Here is a 23,810-nt window from a genome sequence, read left to right as displayed (position 1 = left end):
CCCTGCCTTCCCCAGCCAAACCCCTGTTACTGGGAAACACTGAGGTCAGCGTGCCAGCAACGTCAGCACTAGCCAGGGAGGCCGGCGCAGAGATTTATCTCACCATGGCTAAAGCTGCTGACTTTCTCATTTCCTGCGGCTCTGTTTGCATACCTCCCACGTCCTCCTGTGCCCAGTTCACTAAAGCTACTGATGCAGACTTCCCCCTCCCCATAGTGGCCAAATGAGGGCCAGGAAAGTTCTCCGAGTCACATAGCAACCCCTTCCCATCCCTTCAGCCAGAGACAAACCAGGCATCCTCTTTGGATGACCTTGGGCAGCTCAGCCTCTCAGCCTTGTTTTCCTTGTTTATAAAGCAGGAATAAAAATACTGTCTGCCTTGCCTACCTTCCTGCATAACCCACAGGGAAAGAGCATGAAACAGTGTAGGTTTCAAGGATTGAAAAAGCATTAATTTATCAGAAAGCACAAGGCCTATTCATTATCATTATTTCAAAGTAGGGGAGGGAACAGAATTTCTCCTCATGGAGACAAGGCCCTAGACCCAGTACTGGCAGGCTGCTCATTCTCCCTGGAACTGCACTGCAAGACCCCATCCCAGCCAGGTTTCCTCTTCCTCCTTCCAGACGCCCGGCAGGAGCTTGCCTAGAGCCAGCGCTGTGAGAGGCTGCCCTCTGCTGTCCACCTGAGTCCGGACCGCAGCAGCCCTCCAAGTCCGAAATATTGGGGCCAATATTGCCACCTGGTGGTCAACACAAGCACTGCCACCAAACTGAGAGCTCAGCTTTGAAATGGAGAACTCTCCCTAATTCCTGACATCTGTCTCTGGGATGCACGCAGATCTCCCCACACTAGGTCAATGAGCTTTCAGATAAAGCATATCTGGCCATGTCTCAAGTCATGCACAGAGAGCATCTGGGGTAGGTGTTGGGGTAGGGAGGATGGAAGGAATATGCTAACCAGAATATACATCTTTAAAATTTTAATGTTCAATGCGACACACATCCTCTCTGCACTTGTCCCACTGTGGCCCACTCACAGTGAACCAGCCTTTGTTTGGCCCAACTTACAAAAACTTCTGGTCCCTCTGGGGCACCCATAGCACTTGCTGGTCATAAAAGAGCCAGTAACACTTCTATGTGTCCTTCCCCCCCCACTGGACCTACGATCCCTTCTGGAGATGAAATTCAACAGGCAAAAGCAGGACCAGAGCAGGTGTCTCTGAAAGGAGGTAGTGGGGAGTTCCCAAAGGAAAGAGAAAAGGGAAGAGGAGAGCCAGCACAGAACCAAGAATTGCAGAGAGGGAGCCATGGGCTTCTCCTGGAGACCCTAAAACAGAGCCCCAGGAAGAGGTGATGACATAAGAGGCTTCTCAAACCTCACAAGAGGAAGTAGACCCAAGAGACACGCATTGGAGATCAGAGAGCGGCCATGCAAAAGGAAAGACAGCAAACGAGCTGCAGCAAGCTCCTAAGCCCTGCAGCCCAGGGCACAGGAAACCAGAGGCAGAGCCTCAGGCCCAGGGTGAGGGGCAAAGCACCAGCCTGAGCCTCTTGCAGCACAGAGCAGCTGGAAGAGAGAAGTGCTGGAGCCACCGGAGGATTATGGCTGTCTATTCCGAGGGCAGCAGCCTGCCTAGACCTGCGGTGCAAGGTCCAAGTCCTGATCAGGGGCTTCAGCCAAGCCCAGGGAGTTAGGAACTGTACCAGGCTGCTAAAGGTAGCTAGGGCTGGAAACGCACTAATATTTGGGCTATTGCACAGCCCCTGTGCAAAAACCTAGCAAATGAGCATACTCTGGAGCACCACGCAGGCTCCCATGCATAGCTTGTTCCTAGGACCTATCACTATTCCCTAGACCCCTCACAAAACAAACCCTGGCCTACACTCAGAGAATGCTCTGGGAGGTGGGGCTACAAAAGAAACTGTCTCTTGGGGGTAGGTGGAGCCCAGCAGCAGGGGAGAGCCAGAGGAAGGCGTGTCGAGGGAGGAGGTGAGACCCAACTGAGGGTCGGCACTGGAAGAGGGCTTTCTCTCTTCACTCTAACTTGGAACCTCATTCTGCATAGAACTTTTTCAAAGTTGGAGGGAGGAGGTTGCTCAGAGTGGGGTGTTGCCCTCTGCAAGGATTTGGAGTCCCCTGGGCTCCCAGCAGGGAGTGGAGAGGCATTCCCAGAAGCATCAGCTTCTGGCATCTCCAGAACCCTGGTTTGGTCCCTGACCAAGGAGTGTCCCCAACTGCTGAATAGGCCAGGAGTCGCCTTTCTCTAAGGCTTACATCTCTCCCTCTGGGGTGTGTCCTGCCCCTCCCTGAGTCACCCCAAGGGGAGAGAGGGGAAAAAAGGGAAGAGAAGAGAGGCATTGACTACAGAGGAAGGAAAAGGAAGCAGAGCAGAGAGGGGAGAGAGGCCACACAGGAGTGGGTGACAGAGGAGACTGCAGAGGGCAGGTCCAGGGCAGGAGATCGAGAGAGGGCAGACCCAGGTCAGGAGGAGGTAGAGAGAGGGCAGCCGGAGCACCCCAAGGGGTGCCTCAAGAGCAGGTGGGGGCGGGGAGCCGAGGGGGCGGGCCGGCCATGTCCCACGGGACCTACTACGAGTGTGAGCCCCGAGGTGGCCAGCAGCCACTCGAGTTCTCAGGGGGCCGAGCTGGGCCCGGGGAGCTAGCGGACATGTGTGAGCATGAGGCCTCCATTGACCTCTCCGCCTACATCGAGTCTGGGGAAGAGCAGCTTCTCTCCGATCTCTTTGCCGTGAAGCCAGCGCCTGAGGCCAGAGGCCTCAAGGGCCCCGGAACCCCTGCCTTCCCCCACTACTTGCCGCCTGACCCTCGGCCCTTTGCCTACCCTTCACATACCTTCGGTCCAGACAGGAAGGCGCTGGGGCCTGGCATCTACAGCAGCCCAGGGAGCTACGACCCCAGGGCTGTGGCGGTGAAGGAGGAGCCCCGGGGGCCAGAGGGCAGCCGAGCTGCCAGCCGAGGCAGCTACAATCCCCTGCAGTACCAAGTGGCACACTGTGGGCAGACAGCCATGCACCTGCCCCCAACTCTGGCAGCACCCGGCCAGCCTCTGCGCGTTCTCAAGGTAAGAGCAGGCCAGCCCTCCTCCCTTCTGCCCGGGGCTGGAGAGGCTGGTGTGGACAGAACCCTGTGCCCCTGCTCATGCTGCTGAGTCTGTGTTTGGTGTTGCTCTGTGAAATGGACCCAACCCACAGTCCTCTGTGTTCACACCGCACCATGACCTCCCTTTCCTTCCCTGTGAATTCATTCCCACCCTGAATCCCCACCCGAAGCCCCTGTGGCAAGCTGACCTACTTGATCTCAGGCCCCGCCCCGCGCCGGCCTCTCTGCTGCTCACCATGCCCCCTCCTCCTGTTTCTCTGCCGCCTGCTTCTGTAAGAAATGTCTACTGGTCATAGAACGGGAGACTCAAGACAGATTGAGGGAAAGTGTACTCAGAAAGTGTGAGAACATTGGCTGGGTGTCGTGGCTCATGCCTGTAATCCCAGCGCTTTGGGAGGCCAAAGCAGGAGGGTCGCTTAAGGCCAGGGGTTGGAGACCAGCCTGGGCAACATAGCAAGTCTCCATCTTTACAAAAAAAGAAAGAAAGAAAGTGTGAGAACATAAAAGGGAGTTTTCGTCTCAAGCAGAGGACCCTGTGCATCTGCGTCACCATCTCCCAGAAGCAGAGCGATGATAGTTTTGACCTGAGAGACAGGAGCTGGCTCTGTATTCCTGTATTCCTTTGACGCAGCAAGTGTGACCTGGCTGCCGAGATTCCCGCCCCGCCTCCGCTCTGCCTCCTGGCCAGCCCTCACCTCTCCGTCTCTCCGTGCCTTCCCCTCCAGGCCCCTTTGGCCACCGCCGCACCCCCCTGCAGTCCCCTCCTGAAGGCGCCCTCCCCGGCTGGCCCCTTACACAAGGGCAAGAAGGCAGTGAACAAAGATAGCCTTGAGTACCGGCTGAGGCGGGAGCGCAACAACATCGCCGTGCGCAAGAGCCGGGACAAGGCCAAGAGGCGCATTCTGGAGACGCAGCAGAAGGTGCTGGAGTACATGGCAGAGAACGAGCGCCTCCGCAGCCGCGTGGAGCAGCTCACCCAGGAGCTAGACACCCTCCGCAACCTCTTCCGCCAGATTCCTGAGGCGGCCAACCTCATCAAGGGCGTGGGGGGTTGCAGCTGAGCCTGGCTGGTGGACTGTGGGCACCAGGCTCCCTGGTACGGCCTAACTCTGCGGACCCCCATCCTGCTGGGGGCCTAGAACCCTGTGACATAGACCATGGATAAATGGCAACCGGGGTGGCAAAGAAGGGCAGGACCCAGCATAATGATTATATGGCTGAATAAAGTTGCACTGTGACTGGGTGTTGGGACTGTTGGTTGTGTGTGTGTGTGTGTGTGTGTGTGTGTGTGTGTGTCATGGAGGACCCTGGGGACACAGGATGCATGTGGCTAGGTCCGCACCTCTTGTTTCCATGACCAAGTAGACATGTGGAAACACAGACATGCTGTCCACAGCCCACCCCCAATATACCACAGAACCAGGCCATGTATCTGTCACTCTGCTTTTCTCTCCCTGACATCCCCATCACCCCCTTCTGTGAGCTGAAGGCACATCCCCGCCCCCCACAGGACCTGGAGCACCTTTGTATGCTGTGCTAACAAAGATCTTCAGCTTTTAGGGAGATCCCGGCACCACACAGTCCTTCATGCCCAGGCCTGCTGATCCCAGGCTCACTCTCTCTCACCTTGAGGTATAGGTCTGGGAGCTCCTGCCCCAGGTGACCATGGGAAAATTCCTGATGGCTCTGCCATATTTATGGTCCCTTGATCCAGCCGGCCATCTCTTCTCTCCAGTTCCAAAGCCTCAGTCTACCAGATGGACACCCTCCCCACGCTGCTCCCACCTATCCATTTCCATCCTTTGTCCCTCATCCCTGAGGCTCCAGTTCCCTAAAGCTTGAGAATTGAGTGCATGGGACAGGAATCAGTTGGGAAAGACCTGGAGACCGGATTTGTGTATGAGAACACTGGTAACGAGGAGGATGACAATCTGCCTGTGCCAGGGAAACCCATCATCCGAAGCAGCATTTTCTTTTGCATTGGACTACAGCCTAAGAGACAGAATGGTACAGTAATTAAGAGCCTCAGTTTGAATCTTACTCTGCTACTTACTAGCTGTGAGCCTTGAGCCATTACTTCTCTCTGTGCCTCAGTTTCCTCATCTGCAAAATGGTTGCAATATTTTTACCCACTCCGTAGTGTTGTTATATTCATAAAAAAAGAAAACTTTGCATGTAATAAGCATATTTGTTATGATTCCTCCATTTTGCTGGAACTGAAAGGACCTCAGAGATCTCATCTAAACTCCTTTTGCAGGTAAGAAAACAGGCCGCAAAGAGGGGAAGGGACTTACCTGGAGTCACACAATTGTTTAGAGGCAGAACCAAAATTAGCTCCGTAAAATCACAGATCTCAAGATGTGCTGGGAGAGACCTCAAGAGATCATCTGGTGGGCTCTGCCCTCAGACCAGCAAGATAGGGTGAGCCACATTTTACAGATAAAGCAGTTGAGGGCCAGAGGGGATAAGAGGCTTCTCCTGACACTCACTGAGTCCCTTTGCTGCCTCAGTACGTGGTACCTGTCTCTCTACTCCGTGCTATACTCTTCTCACAGATCCTCAGTACGAGTGTCACATGAATCACATTCAATGAAGAACAGTGCCCAACAGTGTCAGGGACCCAGGGACAGATTACGGGCTTGTTAAAGTCTCTCCTAGGCCAGTACTGTGAAAGCCTGAGTCAGACATCAAGGAATAATTTTCTGAGAGGGCGAGAGACTGGTGTGTGGATCATCCCAGATCTCTCTCCCTTCTTCAAATCTCCAGCAGTAGAGCCCTCCCACACCTCGGGCACCCATGTGCGGCATGTCTACCTTGCCCAGGACTCAGTCCTTTTCCTGCCTTTGCCTCTGTGTCTCTCGGGCACCTCTGTGTCCTGGAGGCCCGTGCCGCAGGTCTGGTTTGGAGGGACAGATCTGAACCTTCAATGGAGGGACCGATTGGAGCTTCCTGAGTTCAGAAGGGGGTAGGTACCAGTCTCTGTGGGCGCCTGGGAGAATCCTCACACCTTCCTTTCAGCCCAGGGGGATAGGTTGCATAAGGGGGGTTTGTACAGAACATGGTAAATGACTCAACCTCCGGATTTCCTCCTCTCAGCTCAAGACCACTGTCCCTTGACTTACTTTCAAGGTTCTGGGTGATGGGACCTGGGTTGCTTCAGCATCAAGCCCAGGCTTCGTTCCCACAGCTCTGAATTGCTTCTCCTCTCAGGCCCCCGCTCACCCAGTCAGGTCCTCAGGGCCGGTGCCTAGTGGAGCCTTCCTGACTGGCACCCAGCCTGGGGGAGTCACATCCCCGTCTCCCCACTGTGATCCTAGCGTGACGTGCAGCAGCTGAACACATCCCAATTCTTTGCGTCAGATCATATTCCAGGGGTGTGAGTCAGAGCCAGAGGGCACACTTCCTGAAGGAGGCTTTCAATCTGACCTCAATTGGTTTTGGCCAACGTAACTTATTCAACAAGTATTTGTTGAGTATCTTTTCTGGGAATGAGACAAGTTCTCAGCAGAAGGAGTAGGAAGAAAAAGTCAATAAACAAGTGTGCTGAATGTCTTCCTTTGCCCCTCCAGAACCCTCTCCACCACCCTTCATCACCCTACACAGTCCCCAGGTGGATGCCTCCCTACATCAACCAGCTTCTCAGGGAGTGGGGGGTGAGACTGGCAGAAGGAGAGTGATGGGAACCCCCTGCTGACCACAGTCCCTCTCCACAGTCCCTCCCAAAGGATTCCTGGCCCTCAGGCCCCCCCGTGCTGGGCTAGCCCAGGGGACTTCACAACTCCAGGAGCTTTCCCCGGATACTGTTGGTTCACATCTTCATAAAGCACCTTAATTAACTTCTCCTGCTTACTCCATTTGAATAGCCCATTGGAAAAACCAAATAAACCAACAGGTAGGGAGGCTATTTTAGCTGGGGTGGCCAAGAAAGGTCTCTCTGAGGAAATGACATTTTAGTTAAAACTTGAAAAATTTTGAGAAGGAGGCAGGTATGTCTTTGAGGGTAAGCGTGAACAGAGGGAAGGGTAAATGCAAAAGCCCTAAGGTGACCAAGAAAAAGGAAGCCAGGAGTGGATGCTGAATGAAAGAAGGAAGGAGAGGATACGTAAGAAAAAGATGCACCTTCCCTCCAGAATGGGGCTGCAGGGGTTGCAAATGACTATTTTCATTCCCTCTGTCAAGGAGGATGGTGCCTAAGAAGCCGGGGGAGGTGGAGAGCAGGGTTCTCTCTGCCCCTGGATTCAGCTTTCCTGGCCCTTGATCCTCCTGTCACCTTCACCACAGTAAGGTTGTCCCCACTGGGGAAGGAGATGACAGAAAGGAGCCCAGGGAAGGGCAGTTAGCCAAACCCTGCCTGGGGAAAGTCACCAGGACCGGGGACTCGATAACGTTTGAAAACCAGCAAATCAAGGTCCAAACAGCACACACATGCAGTCCTATTGCTTCAGCGCCCACAGCTCAGGCCCACTTTTCTTTCTGGAGCAGAACTGGGGAGCAGAATGAGACTCCTGAGCTGAGAGACAGGACCTTAGGCCACAGGGAAGCTGCAGAGGAGAAGGCAGACTGTGGCGAGACACTGCAGAGGGAGGAAGCTGCCCAAGGTGAGTCTGCCAAGGTCAGTCAGCGGTGGCAGTGGCTTGTGAAAGCTGCCCCCACCCCCCCTGCTCGGTGCACACCTCCCCACCCCTCTACACAGATTGCCACATGCCTGGGCCCCCAGGGCCCCCATCCCAGTGTTGCAAGATCCCGGTTGGGGTTGTGGGTGGGAAGGGGCCTCTTCACCTCCACCCCCTACCCTGCTCCAAGCCAGTGAGGGGACTATGGGATGAAGGGGGCTGTTCAGGAGACGCTGAGGCAACAATAGGCAGGGCTGGCTGAGGGCCTGTGCGTCTCCTCTCGGACAGACCAGTCACTTCCCATCACCCTCACCGGCCCCCCGCAGGCAGACCCCTCCTCCCGACTCAGCATGGGCCGCTCCAAAATGGGAGTGGCCCAAGCTGGACAGAACCCCTGGCTGGCCTCTTTCAGCTGCTTCCATAAGCAGGCCTGGCCTAGCCTCAGAAAACCTCAGTGGCACATGAGAAATTCTCCCCAAGGGGAGAGGGTGGGGGTTTTCAGAGGAAAATGGCAACAACTTAACTTTATCAAAATGGCCATCGATTCTGACTTCAGAGAGCAGTGGAAAGGCCCCAGGGCCTAGGAAGGGGCAGGCTTCTTGATAGGGAAAGACCCACCACAGAGCTGTAGCCTCTTGCTTCTCTTTTATTATTTATTTATTTATTTATGTATTTATTTTAGGTCCAGGGACAGACTAGATTTTTCCCTCAGATTTGCTTCCCTTTTAGAAGAAACAGGGCTCTGGGGGTAGGTACGGGCAAGCCACACATAGAATGGATCCATCCCCTACGCCCCATGAGCTAAGCTTCACCCTGGAGTCCTAAACTGTCCAAACCCCTATTGCCCCCCCACACACACCTAGCACTGTCACCCCTGGCCAGGCTATCCAACCTTGCTGCAATCGGGACGGTTTGCAAAACGCCTTCTAGCTCCCGCTTTGTCACCATCTGAGGTTAGGACTGTACTCAGGAGATAAGCTCAGGCCCCACCCGCTCGTCCCCAGTGAGACTGCTGGCCTGCTGCAATCGGGACGGTTTGCAAAACCCCTGCTGGCTGCAGCTCTGTCACCATCTGAGGTTAGGGCTGCACCCTAAGATAAAGCCTAGCTCCTCCCTCCAGCCCTGCCTTCAAACCTCACAGGCAGCATGGTCCCAAGAAACAGAGCTCCTGGGAGCCCACTCAGGGTCTGGAAGCATTACACAGGTCCAGTGCAAAGACCCCTTCTCCTTGGTCCTCCCCTCACCCTTTCTCTCCTCCATCCCCAGCCTCACCTTTGCATACTGCCCTCATTACCATCCTCTCCTCACTCTCCATCTACTCACCTTCTATCTTCTATCCTCACCCTTCCATCCCTCACCTCCCTCCTGCCTTCTCACCACATTCATTTACTCAAAAAATACATACTAAACACCTACTTGAAGCCAAGCACTTTGTTATAGAAGCTACGGGACACATAAGGAGAACAGTCCCTGCCCTTTGGGGGTTTATAGATTAGTGAGAGTGACAAACATAAGACCACAAACAAACTGTGGGCAGTGTCATCTAGCAAAAGGGGTGACTGATGGCCGATATTAACATGGGTACCTGATTTAAATGTGAGGGTCGGGCAAGGCTTCTTCGAAGGGGTAACATATTGGCGGATATCTAAATGGTGAGTAGGAATTCATCCGGCAAAAAGTGGGGGTTCCCAACAGAAAGAAAAGTATACGCAAATGTTCCCAAGCAGGTCCTTCTCATTCACTGACTGAAGGCTAGGGGTGCAGGGCAAGATGCTGGGAGGAGGCAGAGAGGCTTGAAGAAGCTGAGGCCAGAAGCTCCCTTAGATGGGATTCAGAGCATCAGAGGGAGAACTGGCCTTCCAAGGGAAGAAGACATCTCCTCTTTTTTAACAAGAAACAGAGGAGATGGCAACAGAATCAAATACAAATAGGTTTGTAGCAGGCTGGGGCTGTTCCTATCTTATGGCTTTTATTTTCACCATGAAAGAAGAGATAACCAAAAGTCACTGAGCAGGAGAGGAGGCTGGAGGTTTGAAAGTATAAAATCTGGCCGGGCGTGGTGGCTCACGCCTGTAATCCCAGCACTTTGGGAGGCCGAGGCAGGCAGATCACAAGGTCAGGGATCGAGACCATCCTGGCTAACACAGTGAAACCCCGTCTCTACTAAAAATACAAAACATTAGCTGGGCGTAGTGGCGGGCGCCTGTAGTCCCAGCTACTCAGGAGACTGAGGCAGGAGAAGGGTGTGAACCCAGGAGGCAGAGCTTGCAGTGAGCCGAGATTGAACCACTGCACTCCAGCCTGGGCGACAGAGTGAGACTCCGTCCAAAAAAAAGAAAAAAAAGAAAGAAAGTATAAAATCCTAGTTGGTGAGGGTAGAAGAGGGAGCTCATTGCTGAGATTTCTGACTTGAGAGCACCCAACTGAAGTTGACGATGACCACTTTAGAGTGACATGTCCTCTGGGATGATTTTGTCCAGTGGTCCTTAGATGCTTGAGAGCAAGTGTGGAGAAAACAAATGTTAGGTCCATCTAGAGTTGAGACTTAACCAGGGAGATGAGATGGAAAGGACAGACAGGGGAGAGGAGTTGAAGGCATTAACAAAAGGGGATTGCAGTGGTGAGCCTGGAACCTAAGGCAGAGAATGTGAGATGTGAAGATGGGAAGGGCTGTGGTTCCTCATGAGCTTAATAGAACAGCTGCTGGGAGCCAGCTTGAGCAAACCACCATAAGGAAAGGAGATTCTATCAGCGTGGGATGTTTGATTCCGTTATTTCATAGGTGCTGCAGTTTCTGGTGGTGATAAGGCTCTGGGTATGGCCCTGGGAGAGGCTCACTAGGAGGAATGGAGGAGATTGTTAGAGACAGAGGGTGAGGGAGCCAAGAGGCCAGCCTGCCAGGGGGAGCATCCATATGAATGATGACCCCACCTGGACAACAGCTCTCTTCCTACCAGCCTCTCTCCACAGTCGACATTTCTCTCATCTCCATGCAGTTCCTCATCAACATCCTCTCTCCTTATCCCTAACTTCCTACCACCACACCCTTTTTCTCCTCTTCATCCCATCCTCTCTAACTTCTGTTCTTTTGTCTAACCCCATCCTCTCTTATTCTTCCATCCTCTTTCCTTATCCCCGTTCTCTCCTCATCACCTCCTTTTCTCCTCACCCTCTTCCCCTCATCACTACACACTGGAGAAGCAGGATTACACAGTGGGTTCAAGCGCGTGCTCAGATGCCTAACTATGTCGGTTCAACTCTTACACTGCCACTTACCACCTATGTACCTTGCCTAATTTTGCTGTACCTTGATTGTAAAATTGGGATAATAATAATGCCTACCTCATGAGGTGGCTGAAAGAACTATATGAGTATAAAGCGCTTGGGCTGGGCATGGTGGCTCACGCCTGTAATCCCAGCACTTTGGAGAGACAAAGCAGGTGGATCACTTTGAGCTCAGGAGTTTGAGCCCGAGCAACATGGCAAAATCCCATCTCTACTAAGCATACTAAAATTAGCCAGGTGTGGTGGCATATGCCTGTAATCCCAGCTACTTGGGGGGCTGAGGCTGGAGAATCACTTGAACTCAGAAGGCAGAGGTTGCAGTGAGCCGGGATCATGCCACTGCACTCCAGCCTGGGTGACAGAGCAAGACTCTGTCTCAATCAATCAATCATTCAATCAATAAAATAAAATAAAATGCTTAGAACAACATGTAGGCACAAAGCTGTGCCCCATAAAATGAATATTATTCTCACTCTTTCCCTACCTCCTTGCTCCTTCCTCCTTCCTCATCTTCATCTTCTTACCTCCATTACTGCGCTGCAACTACTTCATACCTCTTTACAGAGGCAGAGACAAATAAGACTCAGCCCCTGCCCACCATCTAGCAGCGAAAAAAATACAAAAATAAATGTCAGGATAACATAATAAGACAGCTCCTTCAAAGATGTGAAAGAAATGCTACTGGAGAACAGAAGATTTGAGAACTATCTCTACCTGGGGGAGCAAAGAAGTCTCAACCAGCAGATAACCTCTGGGTTGGATCTTGAAAGATGAAGAAGAATTTGCAGTGTAAAGAGGAGAAAGATTAAAAATTAGCTGGGCATGGTGTACTTGTGGTTCTAGTTACTTGGGAGACTGAGGCAGGAGAATCGCTTGAGTCCAGGTTGAGGCTGCAGTGAGCCATGATCGCACCACTGCACAGAAGCATGGGTGACAAAGTAAGACCCTGTCTCAAAAAATTAAAAATCTAAATTTTAAAAAGACAGGAAGGATTTATTAAAATGCATGAAGTTCTTCCACCCGCAAGTTTGAAGTTAAGATCAGCCCATACCGTGGCCAGAGCACACCCTGTCTCAGTACGGCCACAGGGGAGCAGCAGAGCATTAGGAGCTGCAGACTTAGGCCAGAAAAACCTAAGAAATCTGGGGGGAAAAAAGACTTCAGACACTTAGAGAATAAGACTAGCTTTGCCTTAGGGAAAAAACAACAGTCCTTTAAAGATGTGTACACATGATCGCACCACTGCACTCCGCCTGAGCGACAGAGCGAGACTCCGTCTCAAAAAAAAAAAAAAAAGATTTGTACACATGGTGATAATAAAAAACAGTCCAGCTGTGGTGGCTCATATCTGTAATCCCAGTGCTTTGGGGGATCACTTCAGGCCAGGAGTTGGAGACCAGCTTGGGAAAGCCAGCAAGACCCTGTCTCTACAAAAAATTTAAAAATTAGCCAGGCATGGTGGCACACACCTGCAGGAGGCTGAGGTAGGAGGAGGGCTTGAGCCCAGGAGTTCGAGACTGCAGTGAGCTATGATCATGCCACAGAACTCCAGCCAGGGTCACAGAGCAAGACCCTATATCAAAAATAAATGAAAATAAAATTAAATTTTTAAAATATGCCAGGCATGGTGGCTCACGCCTGTGATCGCAGCACTTTGGGAGGCTAAGGTGGGCAGATCACTTGAGCTCAGGAGTTCAAGGCCAGGCTGGGCAACATGGCGAAACCCTGTCTCTACAAAAAATACAAAAATTAGCTGATCACTATGGTGCACACCTGCAGTCCCAGCTACTCGGGTGGCTGGGGTGGGAGGACTGCTTGAGCCCAGGAGGTTGTGGCTGCAGTGAGCTGTGATTGCACCACTGCACTCCAGCCTGGGGACAGAGCAAGACCATGTCTCAAAAAAAATAAAATAGTATAATAATAAATCTAAGTAAATAATAAAAGAACAGTTCTCCTCTGCATTGACAGTGTATATAATATGTATTCTTTTTTTTTTAAGAGATGGGGGTCTCCCTATGTCGCCCAGGATGGCCTCAAACTCCTGGACTCAAGTGATCATCCCACCTCAGCCTCCCAAAGTGCTGGGATTACAAGCATGAGCCACTGTGTATAATACGTATTTTTTTATTTAGTATTTACCATAAACCACACACTGTTTGTTCTCAGTGCTTTATAAATATTCACTTACTTCTCAACAACCCCAAAAGTACAGTCACCCCTATTTTACAGATGTGAAAACTGGGCCACTTGGTCAAATTTACATATACATTTCTATAGATAAAAAGTGGCAGAGTGTGTTTGCCTCTAGAGTTTGGGTGTGTGAAAGCCAAGACCCTGGGCCCCTGGAGGGTCACTGAAAAATCAGACATGAGGCAGATTGAGTAATAGGAGAAAAGGCATACACATTTATTTATTCATTTATTTAGAGACAGAGTTTTGCTCTTGTTGCCCAGGCTGGAGTGCAATGGCGCCATCTTGGCTCACTGCAACCTCCGCCTCCCGGGTTCAAGCAATTCTCCAAATGCATACACATTTATTTAACATGTACATATGAGAACCTTCAGAATGAAGACCTAACCCCACCCCCACGAAGTACAGCTTATATATCATCTTGAGGTTACAGGAAGAATGGTGCCTTGGATCCTAGCAAAACAGGTTATAGGAGGGGTGAAAAACAGGAATTCTGTTGAGGGGCAATAAATGATTACTAAGGAGAATGAATGGATCTGGGAACAGAGATTAACTTGTAAACAGTCGTAACAGTGAAAAGGCCTGTTCAGGTGTGGTTACATTCTTGGTCTTAGGGGAAGAAGAAAAAAACTGCTTTACTTGTTGAATCTGGATCTTAGGCAGATAGGGCCTGTGCTTTGGGAGAGATGAGGGGTGTGGGTGTGTGTGTATGGGGGTAAGGCAGGATGGTCAGAGACCTTGAGGCTTCTTCTTCAGTTCAGCATGTCAATGCTGTATTTTGGGTTACGGTTTCTGAGCTCCAACAGGTGTCTCCCTTGTAATCAGTAGTTTCAACCACAGTTTTGGCATGTGAAAGTATAAAATCCTTGGGAAGTCAGCAGCCCTACTCTAAACTCTAGTCCATGTCGGTCACCAATTAGCTATTAAAATATACTACCTAAAACAGCTGTTTCTTCAAAAGTTAAATAATGGGGTTAGGTTCTATGTCTTCCTCCACACACTGAAGGCCAGGCCCGAAGGGCTATGCTGAGTGGTGTGGACACAAAGACCAACAGGAAGCAGGCTTACCTTCAAGGACTTCAGGATGTGGAGGGAGAGCCGCTAAGCCAACAATTATAACAGAGGATGACAGTGTTCTGTTAGGAGCTGGGAGGAGAGGCCCCTCCTGTGAGGTGGTTCCTCACCCGCTGTGCCGGGTGTGGAATTTGGGCTGGGGGTATTAAGAAAGGCTTCCAAGGGTAATTACCAGAAAGGTAGGAATTAGCCAGGCAGGCAGGGGAGTGGGGGTATCCAAGCAAGGGAAACAGGATGTGAAAGCACAGCATGAGCAAAGAAAACAGAGTTCCTTAAGAATATCCTTGAACATTAATGTCCATTTTAAGAGTTTCTTGGCCGGGCGCGGTGGCTTACGCCTATAATCCCAGCACTTTGGGAGCCCGAGGCAGGTGGATCACTTGAGGTCAGGAGTTCGAGACCAGCCTGGCCAACATAGTGAAACCCCATCTCTACTAAAAATACAAAAAAAAAAAATTAGCTGGGTGTGGTGGCGGGCGCCTGTAATCCCAGCTACTTTGGAGGCTGAGGCAGGAGAATCGGTTGAACCCAGGAGGCAGAGTTTGCGGTGAGCCAAGATTGCACCATTGCGCTCCAGCCTGGGTGAGAAGAGCAAAACTCAAAAAGACAAAAAAAAAAAAAAAAAAAAAAAGTTTCTTTTCCCTCCTCTGCATGCCTATAAGCAGCTTCTGTGAAACCTAACAGACCTAACACAACAGCCTCTTAGAGGAGGTGTCAGTCAACTAACATGTATTTGTTGAGCACCCACTAAGAGCCCTACATAGATGTAGGAGATCCTAGAAGTCTTGTAGTTTAGTTAGAGGCCACCCAGTTCTGAAACTGGGGCTAGTGAAGTGCAGAAGCCTTGTTTGCCCACGTCCAGTGAGGCCAGCAGGCAACTACAAAGCAAAGAATACCTCTGTCCCCCACTTCCCCTATTATGGTGACACCAGTTTTCTAGTTCCATGAAGGTTCCAAGGTTTTCTACTCAGAAAGGCACAAGAAATAGGATGAGGGATGGAAAGGATTAGGAAAGAGTTCCCAGTCAGGCACAGTGGCTCACACCTGTAATCTCAGCACTTTGGGAGGCTGAAGCAGGAGGATCACTTGAGGCCAGGAGTTTGAGACCAGCCTGGACAACATAGAGAGGCTCCATCTCTACAAAACAAACAAACAAAAAACAAGGAAAGAGTTTCATCATGGATAAGGCAGGCTCCTCTTTGGAAAGGTCAGCTGAGGCCTCAGAATAACACTTCCCCTCCCCCCAGCACTCCACCTCTGGCACCTCTGGAAGAGGGTGGTTCATATCCGACCTCCTGGCAGGGAACTGTAGACTGAGTCAACAACATTCAAATCTTGAAAAAATAAACAAGAGTAGTGGGGGGCATAGGTGAAAAATAATAAAGAGAGGAAAGCCAGAAACAGTGAGCCAGGGAACAAGGGGACGTAAGACAGGATCCAGGCTGTGTCTACGGAGAGACACAGAAGGGAGATGCTGCTGCTGCTGCTGCTGCTGCTGCTGCTGCCACCACTAGTCCTCAGGGTTGCTGCAAGCCGATGTCTACATGATGAGACACAGAAGTCTGTGAGCCTTCTCAGGCCTCCTTTCTCCCAACTCCCCCCAAAATCTCGCTCTTCCTCCCTCACCCTCCCTAGCTCCGGTGATCCTCAACCCCTACGAATCCAAACCTGCTATCTAGGAGATCGTATATCAGATGGAGCTTGGGATCCTGAGGGAGAAGGGACGAGAGGGGGATCCCGAGCCCTGGCCGCAGTGAGAGAGGCAACTCAGCGAATCCAGGCTGTTCTAGCAGGTGAGTGAGGGAACAGAGGTGTCAGGGAGGGCTGAGGAGCAGAGAGGTCCAGGGGAGGAAGATCAACCCAGAAAAAGAACTGGAATTCCAAGATATGGGGGAAACTGACCTCTTGTCAAGTCCCCCCAGTGCAAGGACCCCTGCTTCTGAGTCGAGACCCTGCACAGTATTGCCACGCTGTCTGGGGAGATCCAGATATCCCAAACTACCACAGGTGAGTTCATGTCATTGACAATGTATGTAATTCTTCTTCAGGGATACCCAGAAATGTCCTCAGCTCACCTACAGATATTCATTCTTATAGGTGCAGCCTCTTGAACCCAGGGTACAAAGGAGAGAGTTGCCTGGGGGCAAAGGTGAGATTGAGTCAACAACACTGAAATCTTGAAAAAATAAGGGTGGTGGGGGGATAAGCAGAGAGATAGTAAAGAGAGGAAAACCAGAAATAAGTACACCAGGGAAGAAGGGGACGGAAGACAAGATCCTGAGCAGGCTCACCTCTCAGTCTCAGGGATCTGGAGATCTGCAGCCTGCCATGACCATTCCAAGACCACCAGCATCAGAGTTACTTAGTGTGCTTCTTAAAGATGTAGATTCCTGAGCTCCTCTCCTTGCTAAAATTTAGTAAATCAGAGACTGGGGGTGAAGGGGCAGAACTCTGTATTCTAGCCAGCTGCATAGATAACACTAAGACAGACCAAAGAGATTCATTCTCCCCTACTCCTCATACCCAATTTCCTACTGTTCCAGCCCGTCTGCTAATGCAACATTTCACTCCCTGCCAGATTCCTGACACCCATCTTCGCGGTTATGCTTTGTGGCCAGAGCAGGGTCCCCCACAACTGGTCCAGCCAGATGGGCCTGGGGTCCAAAACACTGATTTTCTCCTGTATGTACGGGTTGCTCACACTTCCAAGTGCCACCAAGAGGTGAAGTTCAAATCAAATCTCCTTTCCCTGCTGTCTCTCTCAATCTTAAATCTCATGAGGAGGGTTAGAGAGCATAAAAGCAGTTTTGTTTTGTTTTGTTTTGTTTTATTTTGCTTTTGTTTTGAGACAGAGTCTCACTCTGTTGCCCAGGCTGGAGTACAGCGGCCTGATCACAGCTCACCGCAGCCTTGACCTCCTGGGCTCAGGTGATCCTCCCATCTCAGCCTCCTGAGTAGCTAGGATTACAGGCATGCACCACCATGTCCGGCTAATTTTTTGTATTTTTTTTGTAGAGACGGGGTTTTGTCATGTTGCCCAGGCTGTGTCTCAAACTCTCGGGCTCAAGCAATCTGCCCGCTTTGGCTTCCCAAAGTGTCAGGATTACAGGCGTGAGCCACCATGCCCAGCCAAAAGCAGTTTTTATTAAGTTGTGCTTATTTGGGATAACTTAGGGAATGCTAGTAACGTTTGGGTAAAGGCTACCCCCATCCACAGCCATCCCTCGATACCACTCCTGCAGAGTTCTGCAGAGTCCCCTGGTCCTCCATTTTCAGAGGACTTCTTCTACTTGTGATACCCTATTTTTCTCCTTTCCGGCCCTACCCTGTCCTGGCCCATCCACAGCCCTCTGTCATAGCCTACGCTGTCTGCTGCCAGCTGGACTCACAAGACAGGCCCCTCGCTGGTACCATTGTCTACTGTGCCCAACATCTCACCAGCCCCAGCCTCAGCCACAGTGACATCGTCATGGTGACTGCTGCATGATGAATAGGGAGAAGCAAACAGGTTGCAGGGTAGGGGGCCAGGTTACTCAGTTTCCCATTAAGTCAAAGAACCCACAGAGGATGGAATAGAAGGTGTCTCAAACTCTAGGAAGAGCTGATTGGGCAGAGGGGTTATAGAGTGGTTTGGTCAATCCTGCTGCAAATTCGGCCCCCTTACTGGGCTGTCATTTGTCCTTAGGCCACACTACATGAATTGCTCCATGCCTTGGGTTTCTCTGGACAGCTCTTCAAGAAATGGCGAGACTGCCCCTCAGGAGTCAGCGGTAAATGAGAGGAATGAGGTTAAGGACTTCCCACAATCAACCAGAGGAAATTCACTTTCTCATAACCTCCTTCCTTCTAATTTTACTTCACCCTTCCTAAGTTTTCCTCTCCTCGTATTGCCTTCTTCCCTTTCTGCAGTTAGAGAGAACTGTTCTACAAGGCAACAAGTGACAAGGCAAGATGAGTGGGGACAACTGCTTCTCACCACCCCAGCTGTTAGCCTCAGCCTGGCCAAACACTTGGGAGTGCCGGGGGCTTCCCTGGGTGTTCCCTTGGAAGAAGAGGTGAGAATGAGAACACCTTGGGGTGATGGAAGAAAGGAGTAGCCAGGTAACAACCAGCCATCTGCCACCTCCTCCAGGAGGGCCTTTTGTCCTCACACTGGGAGGCCAGAATACTCCAGGGTTCTTTAATGACTGCTACCTTTGATGGAGCCCAGCGCACTCGACTCGACCCAATCACCCTCGCTGCCTTCAAAGACTCAGGCTGGTACCAGGTCAACCACAGCGCTGCAGAGGAGCTGTTGTGGGGCCAGGGTGAGAAATAAGGGAGACCTGCAGAGAGGCACTCATGACCCAAGTCAGCTCTGGGGGAAGTGGGAGGCTGGAGGGGTGTCTGTTGCTGATGTATAATCGAAGCTGTGAGGATAGCTGGTGCTGAAGGATGTTTGGGCTTCATTTGTTGAGGGCTCTCTTTCCTTCTCTTCTCATCTATCAAGCAGGATCTGGCCCACAATTTGGCTTGGTGACCACATGTGGGACTGGCTCCTCAGACTTCTTCTGTACTGGCAGGTGCGTGTGCTGAGTGGTTAGGGGACTGTATGGCTGTCACTGATTCTAGTGTCACTCTACCATCCATTCCACACAGTGGGCTGGGATGCCACTACCTGCACCTGGACAAGGGAAGCTGCTTCTCAGACCCCATGCTGGAAGGCTGCCGCATGTACAAGCCCTTAGCCAATGGCGTGAGTAGATAAGAGAGCAGACAATGAAACTGAGTGGGTCTGGAAGGCAGTCAACTTCAAAGGCATCAGAACCAACACTATTCTACCTTCTGACCTGCCCTTCAGAGTGAATGCTGGAAGAAGGAAAATGGATTCCCTGCTGGGGTGGAGAATCCCCATGGGGAGATCTACCATCCCCAGAGCCGTTGCTTCTTTGCCAACCTCACTTCACAGCTGTTCCCTGGGGATAAGCCCAGGCATCCTTCTCTTACCCCACACCTCAAGGAAGCAGAGCTCATGGGCCGCTGCTACTTACATCAATGCACAGGGAGGGGAGCTTACAAGGTGCAGGTAGAGGGCTCACCTTGGGTCCCATGCCTTCCTGGAAAGGTTATACAGGTGGGTATCATAAGAGGAATAGTTGCAGCATACTGGCAAAAAGAAGTCGGGAAATACTTGTATGGTGGTACTGTCCAACCTGTTTTGATGTGCATGCAGTTTTCCTAAGTATCCACTGAGTCCATGACTCTGATCTAGAATATACATTTTCCTTAGAAGGAAGACTTGAACAGATAAGGCAAAACCATATCCTGCTACATATTTCCTTGCAGATACCTGGGTACTATGGTCTTCTCTTCTGTCCCCGGGGTCGGCTGTGTCAGACTAATGAAGATATCAATGCTGTTACTTCCCCACCTGTGAGTCTTTCAACCCCAGATCCACTATTCCAGCTCTCTTTAGGATTAGCTGGGCCTCCAGGACACTCTCTGGGGAAGGAACAGCAAGAAGGGCTAGCTGAAGCAGTACTGCAGGCTTTGGCGAGCAGAGGCGGCACTGGCAGGTAAAAGCTTGAGTATTTATACAATGGGCCAAGGAGAATCCCTAAGTCCTTTACTTTATGACTCTACTCTGAAGAGTTGTTGTTCATCCCACTTTTTTTTTTTTAACTTTATTATTATTATTAAAGTTTTAGGGTACATGTGCACAATGTGCAGGTTACATATGTATACATGTGCCATGCTGGTGTGCTGCACTCATTAACTCGTCATTTAGCATTAGGTATATCTCCTAATGCTATCCCTCCCCCCTCCCCCCACTCCACAACAGTCCCGAGTGTGATGTTCCCCTTCCTGTGTCCATGTGTTCTCATTGTTCAATTCCCATCTATGAGTGAGAACATGCGGTGTTTGGTTTTTTGTCCTTGCGATAGTTTACTGAGAATGATGATTTCCAATTTCATACATGTCCCTACAAAGGACATGAACGTTCACCCCACTCTTAAGCCTGCACCTGTTTCATGAGATATACTCTGCCAGGAACTATACCTCTATTAAAAGATTCAAATGTCCATTTAGGTGCTATTTCCACAGCCCATCAATTACCACTAGCTTGGTGTTTACTGTGCATATGTGGAAGTCCCCTGGCTGCCAAGGGCCTTCAGTTGCTACGCTGCACAAGGCCCTGACTCTGACTCTCCAGAAAAAACCCCTAGAAGTGTATCATGGAGGAGCCAACTTTACCACACAACCCAGCAAGTAAGATATTCCAAGTACTTTTCTTTCAAATCCATGGAGTCCGGATGTTTGAAATTAAATTTATTAAGCACTCACTCATGTGTATATTGTCCTAGACAGGGTTGCGTTTCAGAGAACAAAGATCCCTAACACGATCATCCAGTCCTGTCACTACCTGGCTCCCTCCTCCCATACAATAACACATTCCCCCATCTCTAGGACATATGGATCTTAGTTCCCCCCCACCTTTTTTTTCTTCTTTTTTGAGACAGTCTCACTCTGTCACCCAGGCTGGAATGCAGTGGGGTGATCTCAGCTCACTGTGGCCTCAACCTCCCTAGGCTCAAGTGATTTCCCCACCTCAGCCTCCCAAGTAGCTGGGACTACAGGTGCACACCACCATGCCAGCTAATTTTTTTATTTTTGGTAGAGACAGTTTCACCATGTTGCCCAGGCTTGTCTCCAACTCCTGAGCTAAAGCAACCCACCCGCCTCTGCCTCCCAAAGTGCTGGGAGCCACTGCCACCACTCCCAGCCCCCTTCCTTTCTTAAGCACTGTTAGGGATTGTGTCTAGTTACCTAAAGAACATAGACTGACTCTTCCCTTAAGCCACTTCTCTCCCTGCCAAGTTAGGTCTTCTTCCAATAATGTAAGATGCTAGAAGACTTAGATCTTGATTTTATTTCTACTTTCAGGTTCGATAGTCCCTCTTAATGATTTCCTGTTTAGCTTAATGCTTGGATGAGGCGGGGCTTCATGAGCTCTATCTTTAAGGGTAAAGCCCCTTAGCCAGACAGGGTGGCGCAGCATGCGCCTGTAGTCCCAGCTATTCGGAAGGCTGAGGCAGGAGAATTGCTTGAGCCTGGGAGGCAGAGGTTATGGTGAGCCAAGATCACACCACTGCACTCCAGCCTGGGCAACAGACCAAGACCTTCTCTCCAAAAAAAAAAAAAAAAAGGTAATGCCCCTTTATCTACTAAGCCTAGACATTATTCCACGCCAAATATTACCTTCTATGTTCCTAGGTTGCTGGTTACTTCTGACCATGATCCCTCCATGACCCACCTAAGGCTGTCCATGGGACTCTGCCTAATGCTGCTAATCCTGGTGGGTGTACTGGGAACCACAGCCTACCAGAAAAGAGCCACCCTTCCTGTGAGACCATCTGCCTCTTACCATTCACCACAGCTCCACAGCACAAGGGTCCCAGTTAGAGAAATAAGGGAGGTGTGATGTTGCCCAGAACATGACAGGGGTTAAGAAAGAGAATAATTTCTTGTGAGACAACTGGATGGAAAATCTATTGTGTATACTTAATTTCTACTTTCTTTGGAATGCCTCTTTCTGTGGTTATCAATTTTATATAGCCTGGCAATGAAAAAAGGGTGAAGTTTTACGGTTCTAAAGATCCATTCTTTATTTTGGTACAAAAATAAACTGTTCAACCTGTAAACTGTCACTTATTTTCATATTGTTGTAAAGCAAACTTACAGAATAGGAACACCTGCTACCAGTTCCAAGAATATCACATACGTATGCCTTAGAAAAAGGCCAGGTATGATGGTTCATGCCTGCAATCCCAGCACTTTGGGAGGCCAAGGTGAGAATGGATTGCTTGAGGCCAGCCGTTCAAGACCAGAATAGAAAACGTAACAAGACCCCCGTATCTACAAAATAATTTAAAAATTAGCCAGATATTCTGGTGCGGGCCTGTAGTCCCAGATACTCAGGAGACTGAGGCAGAAAGATTACTTCAGCCTAGAATTTGAGGTTACAGTGATCTCACGCTCACTGATGATCATGCCATTGCACTCCAAACTTGAGTGACAACCCATGTCTTTAAAAAAAAAAAAAAAAAGTCACTGCGAGTTGGATTCAAACAGTGTGAAGGAGGAAGCAACTAATTATCTCCCTCTCCTGATTTTTCATAATTTTATTAAATCATCACTGGGAAAACTAATGGTTTGGGTATCACACAATTACACTACAATCTGATAGGAGTGGTAAAACCAGCCAATGGAATCCAGGTAAAGTATAAAAATGCCACCTTTTATTGTCCTGTCTTATTTCTCGGGAAGGAGGGTTCTACTTTACACATTTCATGAGCCAGCAGTGGACTTGAGTTATAATGTATAGTTCCTTGTGGTTATAGCTGCAGAAGAAGCCATCAAATTCTTGAGGACTTGACACCTCTCTGAAAGAAGCAAACTAGTAGACTGATGAGCTGGATTGCTTAGATTGATAACATTTACAAATAGGAGTCCAGTTGACATGCTATTAATTTTGAAATAACCATGCCTGTACTGGTCAGTGAGTTCAGTCAGCTGGTCAGAATACCAGTTCCAGAGCTTTAGGCGACATATTTGAATTGAGTTATCATTGTAGAGAGTCATGGCTCCATCAGCTATGGTTATCTTCTTTGGTCTGAATGCCTATCAGTCCTTACCAGCTGTAGCAGCCACTGCTTGGTAAAACTTTGCCACGAAGTCTGGCTCACTGAACTCCAGCTGTCTGACAAATTCATTGCGCTCCTGCTCAGCCCAGCCTCGAAACCACTGATCCCAAAGATGTAGCTGGCACTCAAAGATAGAAGGTGGTCGGTCTGCCCCAGACACACTAAGCTGCTCCAGACTATCCAGCAGTGGCTGTAATTTTTCTGGCACTGCCTTAGCTACCAGGTCCTCTAGGAAACGTTCACGCTGGGGACCTGACCAATTGGCAAACCAGTGAAGAATACACTTCATCTCCTGGGAGGTGATGTAAGACATCAGAGGAGGGGAAGGGTTAGTATTGTGTGGTACTGACGGTAAGAGAGATGGGAGGGATAGCGGCATTGAAGAGGATGACTCCAGTGGCATCCTGAAACATAAAAGCACTGTTATATGCTCTCCAGGTAGAGCAACGAAAATACAACTTTCAAGCAACAAGACATCTTACCACATTCAATTAGCATCTACAGAGAAAATTACTTTTTATGAATTCAAAGACCCAAAATAATAGAGTCCTTTATTTAAATTATTATCCAACTACCTTAGAGAAATCACCAAAAATAACTTCATTTCCTATTTGCCTGCCTTTTTCAAACTCATTCTTCCCTACCCACTGTCTCCCTCCATCTTTCTTATAAAGAACCTAAAAATAACCAATATATTTTTTGTTCATTCTCTTCCTCTTACTTCTACGTGCCAGGTTGGGTAAAGAAAAAAACAATGATTAATGTTGGTCCATCACATCTTCTCCAAAATGAAAAAGCACACATTTTAAAATCTAGTACGTGCAGCTGGTCAAGGCTGATGC

At 49.9% G+C, this 23,810-nt stretch overlaps 3 protein-coding genes across 6 annotated transcripts in view; 2 read left to right on the top strand and 1 right to left on the bottom strand.

Annotated features, from left to right (window-relative positions):
- Positions 1 to 23,810, bottom strand: part of C15H14orf119 (chromosome 15 C14orf119 homolog) — a 62,188-nt gene that overhangs the window by 36,564 nt on the left and 1,814 nt on the right. For 2 of the 4 annotated variants that reach the window (XM_002824575.6, XM_054529887.2), the window contains exon 2: positions 22,542 to 23,372. The exons of 1 other annotated variant lie outside the window; for it this stretch is intronic. In XM_002824575.6, the coding sequence (XP_002824621.4) occupies positions 22,949 to 23,371 (423 nt within the window). In that variant the 5' untranslated portion in view covers position 23,372 and the 3' untranslated portion in view covers positions 22,542 to 22,948. Of the gene's footprint in view, positions 1 to 6,244; positions 7,726 to 22,541; positions 23,373 to 23,810 lie in introns of those variants that run through there. One more of the 4 variants, XM_063715523.1, reaches the window with a different exon arrangement.
- Positions 2,093 to 4,365, top strand: CEBPE (CCAAT enhancer binding protein epsilon). The gene is made up of 2 exons (XM_002824577.5): positions 2,093 to 3,084; positions 3,848 to 4,365. The coding sequence occupies exons 1-2, from the start codon at positions 2,575 to 2,577 to the stop codon at positions 4,181 to 4,183; spliced, it is 846 nt and encodes a 281-aa protein (XP_002824623.3). The 5' UTR covers positions 2,093 to 2,574; the 3' UTR covers positions 4,184 to 4,365.
- Positions 15,756 to 21,891, top strand: CIROP (ciliated left-right organizer metallopeptidase). Its single transcript, XM_024231525.3, is given in 16 exon segments — positions 15,756 to 16,077; positions 16,207 to 16,291; positions 16,382 to 16,433; positions 16,863 to 17,011; positions 17,137 to 17,212; positions 17,300 to 17,395; positions 17,631 to 17,756; positions 17,970 to 18,054; positions 18,194 to 18,339; positions 18,417 to 18,591; positions 18,777 to 18,846; positions 18,923 to 19,019; positions 19,125 to 19,397; positions 19,610 to 19,839; positions 20,354 to 20,533; positions 21,539 to 21,891. Coding segments are annotated over 16 exon segments (2,370 nt in total). The 3' UTR covers positions 21,747 to 21,891.

Source organism: Pongo abelii, chromosome 15 (genome assembly GCF_028885655.2).
Source record: "Pongo abelii isolate AG06213 chromosome 15, NHGRI_mPonAbe1-v2.0_pri, whole genome shotgun sequence".
In the NCBI taxonomy this organism is placed as follows: Eukaryota; Metazoa; Chordata; class Mammalia; order Primates; family Hominidae; genus Pongo; species Pongo abelii.
This window is presented reverse-complemented; position numbering and strand designations above follow the sequence as displayed.